The sequence below is a fragment of the Drosophila sechellia genome, chromosome 2R (assembly GCF_004382195.2).
Source record: "Drosophila sechellia strain sech25 chromosome 2R, ASM438219v1, whole genome shotgun sequence".
NCBI lineage: Eukaryota > Metazoa > Arthropoda > Insecta > Diptera > Drosophilidae > Drosophila > Drosophila sechellia.
This window is the reverse complement of record NC_045950.1, coordinates 20624309-20643992: the sequence shown is the minus strand read 5'-3', so window position 1 is coordinate 20643992 and position 19684 is coordinate 20624309. Positions and strand designations below refer to the sequence as shown.

General features: G+C 47.4%; 1 protein-coding gene across 9 annotated transcripts; it reads left to right on the top strand.

The window, feature by feature from the left end:
* The first annotated feature begins 3256 nt into the window (after positions 1–3256).
* LOC6618866 (matrix metalloproteinase-14) lies at positions 3257–19677 on the top strand. 9 transcript variants are annotated; one of them, XM_032716572.1, is made up of 6 exons: positions 3257–3512; positions 8920–9138; positions 14579–14982; positions 15053–15968; positions 16037–16205; positions 18879–19677. In XM_032716572.1, the coding sequence occupies exons 2-6, from the start codon at positions 8959–8961 to the stop codon at positions 19040–19042; spliced, it is 1833 nt and encodes a 610-aa protein (XP_032572463.1). In that variant the 5' UTR covers positions 3257–3512; positions 8920–8958; the 3' UTR covers positions 19043–19677. The 9 variants fall into 9 exon arrangements, with proteins under 9 accessions (XP_032572463.1, XP_032572464.1, XP_032572467.1 ...); XM_032716573.1 differs by lacking the exon at positions 3257–3512 and adding an exon at positions 4157–4422; XM_032716576.1 differs by lacking the exon at positions 3257–3512 and adding an exon at positions 6278–6653 and having other exon boundaries at positions 16037–16115.
* The last annotated feature ends 7 nt before the right edge of the window (positions 19678–19684 follow it).

Sequence of the window (19684 nt, the reverse complement as noted above, 5' to 3'; positions counted from 1 at the left end):
TACAAGCTGAAGTACACTCGGTCGAGTGGAGCGTGGGAGGAGGAGGAGGAGGAGGAGGAGGAGGAGGAGGAGTCCGGGTCCCAAGTGGACCCGCTGCTTTTTGATTGCTTCTCTTGGCTGGCTGGAACAAAGCCGACCAGAACAGAGCAGAACACAAATTATGACTGTCCTCAGGAGCCGTGTTTTCCTTTGCCATTAAATGCCATAACTGTTTGTCTACACGGGCGACCTGAGTGCAATAAGTATAAGTATTATGATTGTTATTCCGGCCCCAAGGATCTCGGCGTGGGCGTGGAGTGGACGAGGTGCGGCGAGCTGGGTGGGGAGGGAAAGCACTCATTAATACGTGATGCGGCAGGCCGAACGTGCGGCGACTCCAAAGTGACAAGACGTGGAGACAACGGCGGAAAGTCGGTGTTATGATGGCAATTTTTGGTCGTTTTCTGCTGGCGTGCCTGGAGTTAAACGCTGCGTATGCGCGATTAAATAATATATAGCGAAAATAAATATTGAGATTCCGTTGAACCAGGAACAGGGCTCAGAATGAAAGTTATGGCCGAAGGGCACTGGGCAGCATCTAGAAAGAGAGCCAAACGAAATGGGGAGTTCCTTGAACCCACCAGGCCACCCGCTCCTACATTATTCCGCCTGCAGGCAGCCTGCTCTTTTGCATTTCAACAGCCAGCCACAAAGTTCATCTAACTCGAGTTGAAAATAACAAGCCAGCAGAAGTGCAGCCCGAATTTTTGATTTAAGCTTCCATTTCGGACGTTTATTTGACAAATGCAAATAGCAGCAAGACGTTCACGTGTTTATCTTTGCTTCGGCCACTCTTTGTTTTGGTAATTGTGCAGCGCCCCTGCCCCGAAAATGGCCAAAAGCCATTGGCCATCGTCCATCGCCCACTGGACACTGGACACTGAGCAGGGGCACTTGGCAGGCGGTATTTTGACATTTTTACAAGCAGTTTGACTTTTGTTTTGCCATTCTGCCGCGAGCTCTTCGCGCAGGCGCGTTCGTTGCCCCCGTGAGAACGTGTTTGCCATGCTGATAGATGGCGAATCAAAATTATGAATTTTATAGCTGAAAGTCATAAAGTGATGGGTGCGCGTGTGCAGTCGCCTCCGTGGAATAGGACACTTGGCTGCGATCCCACATCCCGCATCCCCTAAAAACACAATTTTCGAGTAGTCCAGAGTGAGTAAACAAAACGATAAGAATGTGACTCACATTGGTGGACTCTGGAGGAAATCGAAACGTATTGTCTGTACCATTTGGTGCCTGCATATCACTTTTTTTGAAATTGATATAATTTTCTTCAGATCTCTCCCCCACATGAGTTTATTGGTGATTCACTGAGTTGTTTTATTTAATTTCTTTAGAAATGACGGGCGATTTTGTTACATATTCTAATTAGCAAGTATTTGTCTTTTAATTGTATTATACAAAATATTACTGCATTTATTTTTAGGGGTGTGTCACTTTTAGTGTTCATTTTCCGTAGCTTCTGGCTGGGCAAACTCCCCCACACCTATGCCCCTTGCTGGGATCCAACTCTTATGTAGCATGCAAATTAAAAATGTTGCTTTTTATTGGATTTTTATCGACTGCTGAATGACAGGCCCGGCCGCCCGAGAGGGTCAGCACTGACATGGACGTGGACATGGACATCTGTTTCGAGAATCCACAGAACCTCCCCCTGAAATGTCAATTTGGGTCGGCTTCAATGTTGTGCTAATTGAAATCAAATGGACGTCATCCATCTATCTTCGAAAGTTTGGCTCGATGAGCCACAATGGGCCAACGGATGACTCAGGCCCGAAATTTAGGAAATTAAATATCTGTTTTCTTCATTGGCTTTATTCATTTGCATTGCACGTTTGCTTAGCTGCAGGTGGCTGTGGTCTGCTTTTGTTTTACCCAATTGTATTTTGGGGATAGCATTACTCAGGGGATTCCGAGAATCGTCGGGATAGTCAGTCGTGCGCCCAAATAAAATATGAAACATAACTTATGCACAGTTGTGGTTTTGTGGTCTTTGATAAAAGGTTAACCCAGACGTGGGTTAGACTGTGTGTAACTGTGGACACTAGGGTGATGCATCTGGGTGTGTCCGACGACCACAACACGTAGTTGATTCGGGCCAGATCCAGACAAAAGATGGCTTGCACAAGCAACCTCGAAGAGTCAAGGACGGCAGACAGCTTTATGTACTTTTCATTATCTCCCAAAGAAATATGCGGCTGGGATAACAGGAACACTTGTCTTTTATTATGGGGGTGGAGCAGGTTCGGCAGCCAATAAATTCTGAACAACTACTCAACATACTAGTGGGTCTTGGACTTTTCAAGGATATATACGCAGAGTCAATAAATAAGGACGTGCGAGCAGAAGACTTGTATCTCTTCTCTTAAAAAGTAACTACCTTAAAAACGATGTTAAGGTAGTAAGAATGCTCAAGTAAAATCGATGATTGCCTTATTTACTGTCTGTTAGCAATGTAAGCAATCAAACAATGACACCAGTAGAAGGATTTCTTTTGAGATACCCAAAAGGAGTGGCCCCATCAATCAGTGCGGTTAATCAAACAGTCACTCAATCAGACTTCCTGCTCGATTTGAATTGCTCTTTTGTATCTAAAATCCTTAGTTTATTCGCCTGTGCGACAGCCATATCAAAATATTTAATTGCAATACAAAAGAAGACATCACCCGCGCTCCTCCCCGCGCTCCTCCCCGCGAATCTCCAGGTGGGGAGTCAGTGAGGAGGTGGCGGTTTGAGGAAGAAGCCAAGAGGACGGCATTCCAGCACGTTTGAGTGCGTATAAATCAAAATATAAGAACAATATAAAGCGAAATTTAGCATCACAGCGACCGAAGTCGAAGCAGAGTGAATCGAAATGAATCAGCCTGTTCTGCAGCCGAAATATCGGTGGAAGTCGACTCAATAACCTATGCCACATTGGTGCCACATGCACCAACGGACGGAACTCTCAGGATCGGTCTGACCTGACTCATCCGCTCAAGAAGCCGGGATTGATGCGTAACTATCCCGTTATCGGAACGAAACGAGGAAGGCCCCCCAGCACTGCGAAAGGGGTGCTGACAGGGAAGGACGCGGGCATCAAGCCGAGCTGAATGACTGGCGTATCGGATCTCGGAACGGAACGCTATCGGATCGCCTTGCTCCCGGCCATATAAAAGAATCTAAGCGGAGCGTCCCGAGTCTCAGTCTAGCGCACTAGCGAGCCTGAAAAACGCACGCGAACTTGCAGTTACGGCAGCTTGCTGCGGAAGGCAAATCTCCATAAGATATAGTATAGCTAAGCAAATTAGCGAGTGTTAAACAAATTAGTTAGTGCTTCCGCTGCGTGAAAAGCTTTCCACCCAGAGTGAAAAACACAATTTAGACTGAGAGCGAGAGAAAGCTGCGCCCTCAGGTGAATCATCAGTGGATCTAACAGCTAGCCAAAAGCTTGCTAACTTCTGGCTTACAGTGCGTTAACAGTGAAGGTGAGTCCTAGCCAAACGAGCTTTACCCCAGCCCCTGTTGCTCGCCAGAAATAAGTGCTGGTTTTTTTAAAATGACACTATCACACTATCAAATAGAGTTTCATTAAGGGAATGTTATATTCTGTTAAATAATATTCAATCGATCGTCATGGGTAGTAGTATACAGTCTGCTTGTCTGGCTAGTTAATGCCAACAGAGAGCTAGTTCCTTCCTAATCCTGTTGCTCCACAATCACATGCAAGGGACGAAGGAACAGGGGCGACCAGCTATTTTCAACCACCAGAACTAGGATTCCACCTTTGGACGACTGTGTGTGTGAGCGAGTGTCGCTGGCTATTCGCGTGACTCGTAAACTAGAGGCGAACCCCAGGTCTTAGCCATTAAACCCGCACACACTCGCAAGCCCCATGGAAATACAAAAGTAGGGATGGCGAAGACGACGACGCGAACATTATTTTGCCTCCACCACATTTGCTGAAGGCGGAATGCCAGAATGGCAGAGAGCTGGAACTGAAACACCAACAGAAACAGAAAGCCAGACGAGTCGCAATCGGAACCCGCTGTGAATCGGTCGCTATCTCTCGCGGAACAAGTAGTCTTGGCCAGAAACTGGGAGTAGTGCTAGCCCCCTGGACATGAGTGTGGAGTGTGGATAGCGCCCTGCCGTAGCCAAATCCGCCCAAGTGATAGTGACTATATAGTGACTTCGCCCGCCTTATCTAACCACGAAGATCTAATCGCCATCGGTCGCAGATAAGCCCGATAAGTTCGAAGCGGCCCTGTGAAGAACCTCAAGAAAACAAAAGTCGCTTTGTGCAATATTTGCTGAAGGAGCACGAGCACCGAGCTGATTATTTCACAAATTGGTTTATGCAAATTCTGTTTGCTCAATTCGCCTGTCTGCCGTATGGTAAGTAGGTATACCAAGTGACTCATCTCCGCCAGGGAATTCCACTTTCTCGACGGGCATCAATGGGCGAAGAGCGATCTTTGCTCGGACTCCGCACATGACATTGCGGGCGGATCACAGAGGCGGCCCAAACAATCGGCACGTAGGAGCTTTGTAACATTCCGATACATGAATACATATAATTATAGGCACATCAGATACTTCATACATACTATCGAAGCCTGACCGTGACGTGATTGAGTTTAGAAATAGTTTTTCGCACTCAAAGTCAGAGCCGCGCACTCTATTCAAATAATATACTATACAATACTATATTCATATGCAATTAGCATTATCTGCCCCATCTGTATGACAATTATATGTTCTGCTCGGCCAGGTGGCACAGTTCAAAGGCAAAAGTCAATGCGAAATCGCTTGATTCGAGGCGGCGTGGAAAAGTTCATTTCACTGCCGGCGCAGGCAACCAGCCTCAGTGCCATCGCACTGCATCGCAGCGGGATGGGGCATGGTCTAAAAATACCATAAATAGTTGTCTTTAAAGGCAGAAGAAACTCATAAATATTTCATTGTTCCGATGGCAGAGCAGCAGGGCAAGCTGCATCGCACAGCAGGCGGCGACGACAAGTCAACTTGTCCACTGCCATAACAGAGGAATATTTTCGTGTATATATGGAAAGAGACCCCAGAGCCCAGAGCCCAGATCCCAAGCCCATGGCCCACAGCCCGGAGCAGATGGGCAAGCAAAGAGGGGCTGACAGCAGGCCAGATGCACTTGGTCCATGGATAAATGGCAGCAACAGCATCCGATTTGTCTCACAGCCCCCGCTTTGTTCTGCCAAGTTGTGTTCTGTCGCGTTGGATGTGCCAGCTCCATAAAGCGCATCAGGAATGCCGCCCATTATCTGGCTGTCGGATTCGCTCCTCTTCTCCAGCTGCATCCCAGCTGAACCTTTGGCTTGGGCTTGGGCTGCTAGCCAATTGCTCAGGCCGATTACTGGATTTGCTTGCGCTAGGTAGCAATTTGATTCACGTGGCCGCTGAGTCACCCCAAATTGCACCCAATTGATATTAATGGGGTGGCGCCGACGTAGGGCGAATATATTATCGATTCGCAGAAGAAGATACCCAGATGAGTAGCTTATTAGCACAGGTCCGCGGGACAGGGTGCTAATCAGGCTGTTGTAAAGGCAAATGTGTTAATCTACCCGATTTATGAAGGCAAATAGATAGGCGTAGATGCACTGTTATCAAGCACAGCACTTATTCTATCTTTTTACACTTATATATTCTTGCTTTTGTGAAACATACATATCATTGTACATACACTTTCCGATTATCACTCATGAACTTACGCATTACTCATTAGCCCATTGAGAAATCGCTTGACCAGGGGAAAACCAGACCGCAGATTCATTCATAAAATCTTTTCGGTTAGCGGCGAGGCGTGGCAGATTGGAAGTTCACTCGAATTCGTATGCGAATTTCAAGAAACCAGATCCGCTGCGTTGTAAGCGTTTGCCCAAGGGAAGCGGGGATAAGCTGTAAAGTGCCACCGAGGGCGAGTGTTTCGGTGGCCGCAGCGGCTGCTGTTTGCTGGACCAGCGGCGTATGACACATGTGCGGTGATTCCAAGAAGCGGATTACTCATACGCCTCCTCTGCAGCGGAGAGGGGCGCGGAAGGGACAACTTCGATTATTGGCAACAGGTTTCGGCAGTCCCCCGCCACGAAATCTCCATCTCCACCCCAGCAAGCATCGCCAGCGCCTCTGTTAGCCGCAAAAGCTCTCGGCTCCCCTCTTCGAAAGCTCCACTCACGATCGCCAGTCGTCGTCGTGCGCCAGCGAGCGCCGAAGATCAGTTGAATTTTGCGCGCAGCCCAGGGCGGATGTGTTAGCGGCGAGAAACCGAAAAACTCACCACGATAGAATAAGAATCGCAGTTGGAGTCTAGTGCTATCTAGATAGTCGCGAAGAAAGTTATTCGAAAAGTGAAAGAGTTCAGTTTTGGGGTTGGTTTTGAGTTTTGGTTTCGAACGCGGAAGCGAGCGGGAAAATGGAAGTGCCAGCGGGCAATTAGTGCAGCCAGACATAAAGACACACTCACAGCTCGAAAACACAGCAAAACAAAAGGATTACGACTGTGAATTATAAAGTATAAATTATAAGCAACGACAACACATCCACAGCGGAATACGCAGCGACGACAGCGACAACAAACAACAGAAAGAAACGTATGTGCCGAGAGCTAATTAATTAATTAATTAATCGTAAGTGTTGCAAGCGACATGCAGCAACAAAGGCAGCAGCGATAGTTCATTGATCTGCAACTGCATCCCACTGGCAGCCCAGCCAATTGAAAGGTCAACCAGAAGCGGGTCCGAGCCTATTAATCAGATCTAGCCCATTGAGCACTCCGCTTCGGAGGTGAACTTGAACAGCACGGCGGATTGGGCGGTTTCGACACTGCTTTCCCAACCCGGCGTGTGATATGGCTATCACTAAGGTCAAGTTCTAGTAACACTTGGCCACTCATGCCCGAACTATGCATTTGGTAACTCCCAACATAACTCCCGCCGATCGCCACCATATCTTATCGCTCTCGGGAACAGTCAGCTGATAAGGTTAACAATGCCAAAAAGTCATAGCAAGTGGAATTGGGTGTCGTTGGGCAATTTGGGGTATTTTTCAACGCACGTCAACAGGGGAGCCGATCTTGGCCAAACTGGTTGGACTCCCAATGTATTTATTATTTTAATTCGTGTTTAAATGGGCGCTGGCATCCAACGCCTGACTCACGCCTCTTCGCAGAAATCCCAACTTCGAGTTTCGACTCACAGAAGATGGCAAGGAGCCGGCGAACCGGTTTGCAGCTGGCCAAATCCACCTTGTCGTCAGCGAGCAGAAGCCCTGCTTATGACCCAATTCTGAACATCGAGCACACACCCAGACGTGTGCTACATGTCGTATACGTAACCATTACGATAAACGAAACAGGGCAACTTTCGCTCTGAATGCAGTTTCGCCATCGATTGCTCCGGCCAAAGCACTTAAAACTCACTCGCTTTATTGATCTAACAGCGGGGAAATGCGTCCACCGTTATGACAACCCAGCGGATCCCCGCCTTCCCTTCAACCCATCAGGCGGGTTAACCACACGGCGCTAACCTTAAACTGTCAGCCCGCCGACCTTCAACCCGGCCGAAACATTTGCCCAAAGAGAAAATGGGAATTGTTTATGGTATTTGCTTAGCGAAATTATTGTAATCAGATAAAAGCGGCGGGCCAATGGGGTGTGCGTATATTCAAAATAAATTCGCCTGTTCATTTGGCTGTTTGGCTGTTTGGCTGGATCTAGCGGCTAATTGCCTGGCATAAAACAGACTGCTAGCTGTGCCGCTCTGAAATCCCCAGCGATTAGTCAGCAACAACAAGAATGACAGGCTTAAGTGTTCAGTGTCCGCTCCAGATACATATGTATATAGATACGTACGATATATCATGTATTTGCAACGGTGAGCGCCACACGGCGTGTACTTGATACGACTTATCGCCGTCACTTTCGGCCACTTGCTGCTGCTTCCATTCTTACTCGGATGCCGGGCAGTAGTGGCATCGGTATCAGCATAGGTGCAAGATATATAGTGGGGTAAACATCTCCATAGACATACGAGTCTCGCGCCCTAGGTCAACACCATCCATATCAGCAGAAATACGAACGACCTCGGAAAACTGCGCTATATTTAGCAAGCCAAATATCAGAATATCAACAAGAGACCCACAGTCCTTTACGGTTATGGCCGACCTGGTATTTACCAGTCTAAAATTAAATTCTAATTGGAGTCTAAACTTACACGGGCTGTTTATGACGTCCGAGCTGTCCAGACACCAGACCACATGACTTACCACTACCATATACCACATATATCTCGACCGATCAAAACATCGCGCACAGGACAGCTGGTGCCCCGAGGGGCTCAGCGAATGCGAGATGCTCTCGGGGATTAGGGAGACACAGATATGGTGGCGGGTTCTGCAAATATTTGGCTCTGATAAGGGGTATTCTTGGCCCGATGGCTTAATGGCTTAATCGCTTGACAAGATGTGAAAGTGCACTTTTCGGTCAGTTCGCTTGCTCCCACAACAGCAACTGTTTTTTGTTCGACCTACGTGCATAACAAGGGGTTTGCCACACAAGTGTTGTGCTATTTCTTACTACGACTACGGTACTCTGTTTGCCTCAACTGAAAACGCCGGCCACTTCCGATTGCCGTTCCACCTGCCACACAGAATGTGTGCCACATTCAACCTGTTGGAAAGTGGGATTGGGGTGGAGTGGAGTGGAGTGGAGTGGAGTGACTTCCGTTCGCCCTTTTGCACTTGTACTTGGCCTGCTCCCTTTCCATTCGCTCCGTTCCTGTTTGCCGCTGCTTTATTACTTGGCCGGCTTTATGAAATATTAATTGACCTTTTCCCCACCTTCACCCTTTGCCTTTGCAGTGATATAAAGTTCAAAGTGCCAGCGGCAAGTGGAACCACATGACAAGTAGACGAGCCTCGGGAGCAACCCACTGCAAAACCACCAACAACAGCAATATCAGCAACAACAGCAACAAAATGACAAACTGCCAAAGTTCAGTGTTCATAGTCGTAGGCACCCTGTTTTCCATCCTGGCAGCGGCTCAATCGGCACCCGTTTCCACCACCACACAGGCGGAGGTAAGTTTATGCGCAATTAATTAAGTTATTATCAGAAACTACGTTATTATAGTTCCTCGCAAATTGTTGCGACTAAATTGAATCAGACTTTTCCGTTCATCTATAATTTATATAAAAGCTTGTAGTGCAGTGGCAAAAACAGGGGATAATGGCATTTAGTATTACGAAATTCAACAGGAACGAACTCGGAATGGAAGTGAATCAGAATCGTAGACCGATTCTGAGTCCGAATCGGTTTTTTGCACTTGCGGTGACGACAAATGCACGAGATAGTCGCTTTGTCTGCTCCGTCTGGCCGGTTTATACTATGTGGTCAGTTCATGAGGCTCCACTTCCGATTTGCATGACGGGCGCGCCAGGCGCTCAGAGCTCCGAGTGGCGAGCTGGATGCATTTGGGAATTATGCCCAATTTTCCGCCAGACAAAATGTTCCGTATTCACGAGTGTGTCTGTGCAACAGGCTCACGCGCATCGCAATCGCATGTCAACGGAATTTATTCCGCTCACACACTCGGCTTGGTTTTGGCCCGGCTCAGAGGTTCTGGCCTTAGCCTTAGTTGCACGGCTGGAAGTGCATGCCGCCGGCTAATTGCAGTCTGATTATCGCTATCGTTATCGCTCGTGACATTGGCCAGCGGAAAACGTGGCTGTCCACCAGGAAAACTCGCACGCCACTCACTCCCCAGCGAATCGATTCAAATGCACTCCCTGCGACATCAGAAACAATCCATCGCTGGAAATTTTCAAAAGCAAAGTACCGCGGCTTTAAAAATACCGCATATTCATAAAAAAATCACTGATTAGCATAATAGATCTAGAAATTCCCTCATTATTCCAGTAGATTAAAAACCCCAAAAAACCCATATATGATAACCCAGCAATGATAACAATAGAAAGTATGTGAAACTGGTGTTTTTATTCCTAATTAAATATGTTATTATTTCCTGGAATTGGTCAGATAGACCTTTCGAATGCCATTTAATTTTAGAAATGATTCAAGTGCGCCGTCTTGAGGGAAATTCCAAGTGCATTAAGGGGCACCCACCAAAAAAAGTGATAACCAAACCCCATGAATTATTACTTTCGATTTGTTGAATTATTCCTCCCCGCGGCAACTTGATTTCCACGCTTTCAATTTATAAATATTTATCTGCGGTTAATTGCTTGTCATGATCGCTGTTTTGCTGCTTCGCCGAATGTAATTTGCAATTACACATTCAGCGAGCCATGCGCTATCTACCCGAAGCTAATCACGTTTACTTGCCACAGACTTGCATAAATTAATTGGGAAGACGCGGAGAAGCGGACCCAGAACTTCCTGATTACCCATTTACGATCGCCGCCTCCAGCAGGTGATGATATGGATACAGTACAGTGTATCCAGCCAATCGATTTGCTTCACATCGCAGCTACTATACTATATACCAGCACGCATTAGCGCGTGCTTAACATTGATTCTAGGTTTATTTATGTTTTACGTAATCCCCGACTTCTAATTGGTATGTTGGGCGCGTTGGCCATAACTTGGCTCGTTGTCGCTGGCCAGTCGCCCCAAAAGCAGCTAAGGCGACGGTGTTACGTGTTTGTCTCTCCAATGTCAGGTTCTTTGTTCTCAGATCCCTCCCGAAGCCGATGGCAAGTGCCAAGTGCTTTCCCATAAATCTCCCGGAGAATGCAAACCGTGCAGACCACCGCCGGAGCAAGGAGGCAATCGTGATTCTGCCCCCATCAGATAGCACTTTCCGATCCGATCAGAGCAGGAAAACTATCTGCTCCATCTATTTCCCAGTGAGTCATGCGCTGCGGAGCCAGTGGCGAGCATAATGGAGCTGTCAAGAGGTTAATTACTCGGCCAATGAGCGAACTCAAATTCACTCAGGCGCGTTCGTCATCGCAGTGGGCGCACAAAGGCAAAAACAGAGACCCGTAGAACTTTCCTGCTCTAAATATAGCTAATCAAGTCCGGTAATTCCAAGTAGTTCGCACTTCTCCCCCAGCAATCCCGCTTTCGTGGCCAAAAGCAATCGATAGAGTGAAGTGTTTGCAGTTCGTATCCGAGTTTGATTGATTTGCCTATGAAATAGTTGTGTGCGACCTTCGCGAGGTGCCAAATGCACAGGCGAGCAAACAAAAGGCTGCTCCAGCCTTGCGGAGAAGCACTTGACAAACAACTGACAGCTTTCGCTGCTTTGAGCCAACATCCTTTCTCCTTTTCAGACTTCCCCAAGGTCACTCGTAGCTTAGCATTTCACGCGTCTCGCCATAAACAACCCGGCAACCGCCTAAAAAGGCTGCGGCGGAATGGCAGCGGCAATAAAATCCTTTTTTGCCTGACTTTGCATGAATAGCGCTTTTTATTGTCCGGTTATCTTAGCATCTTGACGCTTATTTATCGCCGTTTGAAATTAGCCACTTGGGGCAAACGGAGCTGCAAAAAAGAAGACACCTTGTGGAAATGTCAAACACATTTTGTGGGAGTTCCCTGCTAGGCACCCTGAACTGAGAACCGAGTTTTAAACTCTAATTTGGATGGCAGAACCAGCTGGAAGTTCTTTCAATTAATTCCCTCTCTCCCAGGTCTGAATTAAATTGAAATCGTTATACAACTTTAAGCCGCATTTCAGACTGCCGTTGGCCCAGTTTCTGTTTTGGTTTCCCCGGTCTGGTTTGCGTTCGTTATAATTTTCTTTTCAATCTGCCCAAAAGAAATGCCGCCAAATGAGGTCCCTGCGGTTCGATTTGCAACTGAGGTGCGAGGGGTGGTGATGTAATCGCCGCGCTGAAACATTTAAGCCAGTTAAGCCTGTTTGCTAGTTGGCAGCGAGATTGGACAACTCAAATTGGACACGCTTGCGGTGGGAAAATCGCGGGAAACACAGGGAAAAGCTCCGCCATTTGCCTTTAATTGTCGCAGACACTTTCGCTTATGTGCCACGTGCCACGCAAATATGTGTGCAACTAGGTCTAGGTTTGTTTGCAGGCAGCTTGCCTGGGGAAATGGAGAAGCGGAATCCCTTCTACCTATGACCCCCGTGTGGCGGACGAAGTCAACGACCTGGCTGACCCACATACCGCATTCCTTCCCACGTAAACTAACCACGCACCCCCGAAAAACGTTGAACGAACGCCCCAGAGTTTTCATTCGCCAGCTTTTCCCGCTGGGCAATAATTTTCCCATCAATTTCCATCGGGCACGTTGCCGATGTATACGAGAATTGTACACAAAGCGATACTCGTTTATAATTTATGCATGTCCTGTTCTTGTTTCGACCGGAAATAAGCGAGGCGGAGCAGCACGCCTCCAATTGAAATGGGTGAAAGTTCAATGACTCGGCGAAGGAGCTGCCCCTGCAAAATCAAATCAACTTGGCAACTTTGCACCCGTGCAAATTGTGTTAAATATTTGAAGGTTGCACTGCGATTGTAGCATACTTTCCCGGGCTCACACACACTCCTGCAGCTCCTGGCCAAGTCGAGCTCTATAGTTCGCATTCGCTCGCAAACCCCCGTGGGCCACGTCCTGCAAGTTCAACTCCTTCGGCTAAGTAAACCAGGCAAGCAGGTCAGCCAACTGAATAGATACCTACCCCCACAAATTGGTGGCTTCTGGGTGGGAGTACACATACAGAAATGTATAAATATTTATATCTACCTCGCTTCCAGCTAAAGCGAATAAGTTTTAGCCCATGTACAGATCAAACCATATACAGGGTACTTTCAGTTAGTTTTACCTAGAGTTCTGGGTCGTGGCGAAAGCCATTCTGTGTTGACATTATTGTTCGACTGTCCGCCAAACAGCAGAGCGCAAAAAAGTGTGTCAATGTGCAATAATAAATTGAAGTGCAATTTCAACGCCCTCCGAATCGTGACCCGACTGCAGAGGCCCTCACCCCTGGAGCGCGTATTATTTCCAATGATTTGCATCTGTCCGATCCAATCCCGCCGAGAATCGGTAATCACATGCAAATGCATGTGTATCCAAATCGCCGTGGATGCACTCCAATCATGGCCTAGAGCGACGAGTCCCGAAAAACGTAAGCCACGTTAAATGATGGGCCCATCATTTACGGTTTTGCCCCGACTTCCGTTCGCCTTGTGACGCATTGCCTTCTGTATGAAAAATGCGTCAGAAATGACTCAATTACGGACAGGTTGAGTGGTCTTTTGTTTGCTGCCAATGGGGGCTATCTTATCGATGGAAGATAACCGAAAGAGCCGAGTTTGCGGCCCCGAACAATGCATTCGATTGCTGTCAGTCTGTTTGTTCTATGACAAAAGCTGCACTACCACCGATACCCAAGCATACTGGCTGGCATGGCACCTTCTCGGTAATCAAGAGGTTCGTGCCCGCCAAAGGGGAGTAATTATGTTAATGGCACAAAGAGGCATGGCTAAGGTCGCAGATGAGTCGGTAGAATCGTTCTGAATCTGAATGGGAACCTGGACTTGGAGATGAGTGACTTGTCAGGAGATGAGTGACAGATACTCTCCACTCGAACCGTGCTTTGTTTACAGTTCGTTTACCTTTCGAGGAACGGACCGGAGCCAGCTGATCCGTGGCGAAGAGCAAAGACTGGTAGCCAACCCACCCAGAAAAAGATCACAGAGCCACTGGCAGCAGACGCGACTCGAATACTCAAGATTCCAGCGAAATGTTTACTTCCTCGCAGGCGGAAAGAACACAATAAAATTAACAGTCAGCTGGCATTATGCAAGATTCGGCAAATCATTATACAACATGTACTATATACTATATATGTGTGTACATATGTGAACGGCGGCATTAAGTCATTAAGAATGTGCGACACATAAACGGCCGGGGAACCTGATGCCCATGCCAAGTCGAAAATCGTATTATCGCACTGCCGAAACGTTAAGCGCATAAAACAAGCGGCTGTAAGACAGTTTGCCGTTGTAATTGGCCAGAAAGCAAATTCCATGTAGCTAGATAGCTAGATAGCTGGATAGTTAGATAGTTAGTGAACACTTAACGGTTGAGGTAACCTCGCATTGTTCTCCGATCGCAGCGCACTTCCCTGATGGGCAAACTGTTTTCATTCGATGTCTCAATGTTACAATTTACAATTTACAATTAGCCAGTGATCGCTTCCTTAAAGCTGCCAATGCTTGATGATCGATTAAGCGTGTTCACACCTTTCCCAGTCACGTCGCATTCGCATTTCATCCGTATGGATGCGGGGGCTGCATGCATATGAAGCATACGACATGATGCCCCCCTTTCCCCTCTGGTTTATTTATATGAAGTGGAAGCCAGTGAGGCGGTCGTAAATTATGCAAGTCAGATGGAAAGGAAAGGCGACTGAGTAGCCAGGACTAATCTGATTGTCATAAATCAAGTTGGCCGCGACGGGTGGCCATCGGTCGCAGCCCATTGATCTTCGCCAGCTGTCCCTAAGCCTTCCTTCCTCCCTCCTTCCAGATCTACCTGTCCCAGTTCGGCTATCTACCCGCCTCTGCCCGCAATCCCGCCAGCAGTGGGCTGCACGACCAGCGGACCTGGGTGAGTGCCATCGAGGAGTTCCAGAGCTTCGCGGGACTGAACATCACCGGCGAGCTGGACGCGGAGACCATGAAGCTGATGTCCCTGCCTCGCTGCGGAGTTCGGGATCGCGTCGGCACCGGCGACAGCCGCTCCAAGCGGTACGCCCTGCAGGGCAGTCGCTGGCGTGTGAAGAACCTCACCTACAAGATCTCCAAGTACCCCAAGCGGCTGAAGCGAGTCGATGTGGACGCGGAGATCGGTCGCGCATTCGCCGTGTGGTCCGAGGACACCGACCTGACCTTCACCAGGAAGACTTCCGGCCCCGTGCACATCGAGATCAAGTGAGTAGCCCAAAAGCCTTTATATAATACAATTGCCAATCTTTCTCTCCTTCCTCTTCCTTACTCCCAGGTTCGTGGAGAGCGAGCATGGAGACGGCGATGCCTTTGACGGTCAGGGTGGCACCCTGGCGCACGCCTTCTTCCCTGTCTTTGGCGGAGATGCCCACTTTGACGACGCGGAACTGTGGACCATTGGCACGCCTCGAGGCACCAATCTGTTCCAGGTGGCCGCCCACGAGTTCGGTCACTCCTTGGGACTGTCCCACTCCGATCAGAGCTCCGCTCTGATGGCGCCCTTCTATCGCGGCTTTGAACCCGTCTTCAAGTTGGACGAGGACGACAAGGCGGCCATTCAGTCACTGTACGGGCGCAAAACAAACCAGCTGAGGCCCACCAACGTTTACCCGGCCACCACACAGCGGCCATACTCTCCTCCAAAGGTACCACTGGACGACTCCATCTGCAAGGACTCCAAGGTAGACACGCTCTTCAACTCGGCCCAGGGCGAGACCTACGCTTTCAAGGGCGACAAGTACTACAAGCTAACCACGGACTCCGTGGAGGAGGGCTACCCGCAGCTCATCTCCAAGGGCTGGCCGGGATTGCCGGGCAACATCGATGCGGCGTTCACCTACAAGAACGGCAAGACGTACTTCTTCAAGGGTACCCAGTACTGGCGCTACCAAGGCCGCCAGATGGACGGCGTCTACCCTAAGGAAATCAGCGAGGGCTTCACGGGCATTCCCGACCATCTGGACGCCGCGATGGTTTGGGGGGGCAACGGCAAGATTTACTTCTTCAAGGGCAGCAAGTTCTGGCGCTTCGATCCGGCCAAGAGGCCGCCGGTCAAGGCCAGCTATCCCAAGCCCATCTCCAACTGGGAGGGTGTTCCCAACAACCTGGACGCAGCGCTGAAGTACACCAATGGCTACACGTACTTCTTCAAGGGCGACAAGTACTACAGATTCCACGACGCCCGATTCGCTGTAAGTACTGCTAGCTGGGGATCCCAGCAATGCCCAGAACAATACCTTATTCTTTTGGACTCCCGCAGGTTGACTCGGCCACGCCCCCCTTCCCCAGACCCACCGCCCACTGGTGGTTCGGCTGCAAGAACACGCCCTCGTCCACAGGTAATTTCGTCGACGGTTCCGACAACGAGTTCGAACAGCACTCCATGATCCCGCATGCCGACGATGGCAACGGTGATGACTTCGACGCAGGTGAGTGGGACCGACTCAGCGGTAGTTTTGTTTGAGCTCGAATCGATCTAATGGATCCACGAATGTCGAATCCCGAACTCTGAAAGTCAAAAAGATCTCATAGAAAGAAGTCTTGTATGAGTTGTTACTTAGCGAGAAGCAGTTACGAGTCATGAAATGATAATATTATTAAATCCTATCTTTATGGTATGTTTAATTAAGTTAATGTCTATGTAGTGAAATTCTATTACTCAAGTCGAATGTGTTTGTCTTTGTTGCCTATGGAAGAAATACATTTATAATACCTATTGAAAAACTAATTACCAAACTGTGTGTGTCGAATGTCTTTTGCCAGTCTATATATATATTCAATATATAGCGTGTACATTATACGTATATTGTAAAATTTTACCTTCTCTTAGTCTTGATTTTGTGGTGTTTTACTTTAGTTTTGTTTCAGTGCTTTCATGCTGAGTTTTATTTGGTGAAAGTACTTTTCTATAAAGTGAACCTCTAAACTTAATTTAACTGAAACCAATGTTGTAATAACTTTTCTAAACTAGCTGTACTAATCTTGAAACTAACCCAACTTTGCTAATTTCATTTTCAACTAACAATGTGTTTTTTCCATTAACTTAACTAACCCATCCTTAGTAAACTAACGCTTTTGTTACTTTTGGTTCTTTGATTCTGTTGAACTAACCAACTCAATTTAGCATACCATGTACAAAGATATTTAAAAGGAAAAAATGAACATACCAACAACAATAATATAATACCTTGCTTACAGTTTAGTAGCCAAGTGAATATTTAAGCAATTATCTACCGCAACGACAACAACAGCAACCAAAACTACTGGTCAGTCGGTCTCACTAACTGAGGTCCCAGATCAACTCCACCGGAAACCATGTTCCTAGCCTATAAGTCACGATCGCAGCATGCGCACTTCCTAACCGTCTAACCAAAACCGATATAGCATCTGCAATAGTTACTAACTGGCTAACCCCAAGCAACACTATCTGTTAAACACCACAAATTCCGAAAATGGAAACCCCCAAAAGAACACCCCACCCTATGGTCTAAGCTATCTAGTTCCGTAGTTCCGTAGCACTAAGTATTTATCTAGATATGGTACTGTTAATATTTGATCTTCCACTCCCCAAACTAAACTCTATACCCTGTAGTCGAAATCGCAGAACCTCGAACCATTTTTATGCGTAACCGTTTCCTTGTTTTGCCACCCTCGGCACAAAATTCCGAATGGCTAGTGGCTGGGTTGAGCCGCACCTAGAACCACCCACTCACTCTCCAACCAACCACTGTACCCACTCTACCCACACCACCCAACACACACTCACACACCCAAGTAATTGCATGAACTATTTAAATTGTACTAACACGGAGCAAACAAAAGATTCCCACCTGCATGGCACGGAAAGTCGGGGGTATTATAAGAATGCTGGATATATGGGCTCCCTAAGTTATATGTGATCCACTCCCGTTATGACCCAATCTCACTTAACACTCGCATGCACGTGCCTGGCCCATAATCGTCTAATTTGCATTCAACAAGAGCCGAACAAGCCCAATGTATTCGTATTCGTCATTGTCATCTGCCTGTATGTACGTATGTATATTTCTTGCAGGCTTTAAGAGACGCGGATACAAAAACAAGAACAATTAACCAGAGCACACATCCAGAAAGCACAACAGCAACAACAACAGCCGAACAAACCGAACATCAACTCCATAACAACCCACACCACCACCACCACCACCACCACCACCCCATCCACATACATAAGACTCATGGCGCAGACGAATCACAAAGCGAATGAGCCGCCATAGCACATGGCATTCGGGCTTCTGGCTGCTACTGTCTTTCTTCTGCTTTCCCGCCTCTTCTCCAGTACATACATGTGTACCTTGTGTGTGTAGTTGTAGTGTGGCAATGCTGGTTCTTCCTGCTCACACGTAGTATCATCCTGTTTTAGACTGCTAGACCCCATCGCATCGCACATCCCGCCCTCCCAGAACGCAACCTTGATATTGCTGCATCCCGAGAATTGCTTTATGGTTTTATTCAATACTTTTGTTCTTTAAACGAATATTTTTATTTGCGGCTCCCAAACTCGCACCGATCTACACAGCACCGCAAGTGCCGAGTCTGAATCCCAACCCGAATCAGGGCATTCTGCCCGGCTGGATGTGGGGCCTGACGAACAGATTCTTCTAGTCTAGAGGATCTGGTGCTCATCCGTGTGTTGTAGCCAGTCCCGTTGTAATTTGCCAGCATTAGTGTAATCCATCGCCCGCATGAGTGATCTCTGTCTGAATAAAGTAAACCATCAATCGAAACATACAAAACATGCCACGCCCACGAACTGCGCCGCCTGCCGAAACGCCAAACCAAGCCAAATAGAAAGAAACGAGTTTACAGAGTGAAGAGTATGTTACATCAATTATTTTAATTTGATCCCCCTAAGTTACTTAAGTTATACCTACGTTCTGTTCCCTTTTTTATATAGCTTATTTGCCCCCGCCCCCTACCAAGTCACGCCCCTAAAATACAATATCCAATACCAAATCTTATTTAGCTTAGATCTAAGCCGTTTCTGCACAGAACATCCTAAGTCTGAACAGCTTGACGAGAAACGCCATTGACTTGACTTTCCAAATCCCTGTTTCCCTTAGCCGTGGGCGATCACCAGTCCAACGACGAGCCGATAGTTCCGGAAGTGGCCGAGCGAACCGGAAACGGAGCCATGTCCCAGTCCAAGCTGACGAGCAGCTCCGCCGTGAGCACCGTGATCACCACCATCCTGATGTGCCTCGTCTCCAAGCTCATCGTTAGCTAAAAGAGCTAAGAGATACCAGCGACCTGCGGGCAGTGCATTTGTGAACCTTAGGATCAACGCTAGCCACTCGAGTAAAGTTTCCCAAATTTTACTGCACGTTGGACACCGAAGTGCTTGAAATTCAAATGTTACGCACATCATATCGAACACGATGAGAGGAAATCCAAAAAAGAATAATGAAAACACACAAATTGAAATCGAACAGAATATCAATTGTAAATTGAGCGATCAGCATGTGACACAGGTGCCTTATCAAATACTTTTGTTGTTGTGTAAATAAAATCAGCCTTAAATATAATGAAATAGTTTATAACATTCCGCATTCAAGCCACAAAACGATCAGAAGTCATATCAAACCAGAAGTTCTCTACGTAGTAAGCTGTTTTGGTAATGACAAATTGCGATATTAAATTTAACGAGCCATATGCAAGGAATTGGAGAGAACCAAACAAAAATTAAATACTGAGCATTGAACGTAATTTAGTTTAGATATAATTGTTACTGTCGGCACATGGGAAAGGAGCTCCGCATGTTCCTCCAGCTGTGCTACAATTTCGCAAACTCAAGTGTTTTAAGTTTACAAAACGATACGTGACTTGACCATATATAAACTAATATGAAAATCATCATCGAGGACATATG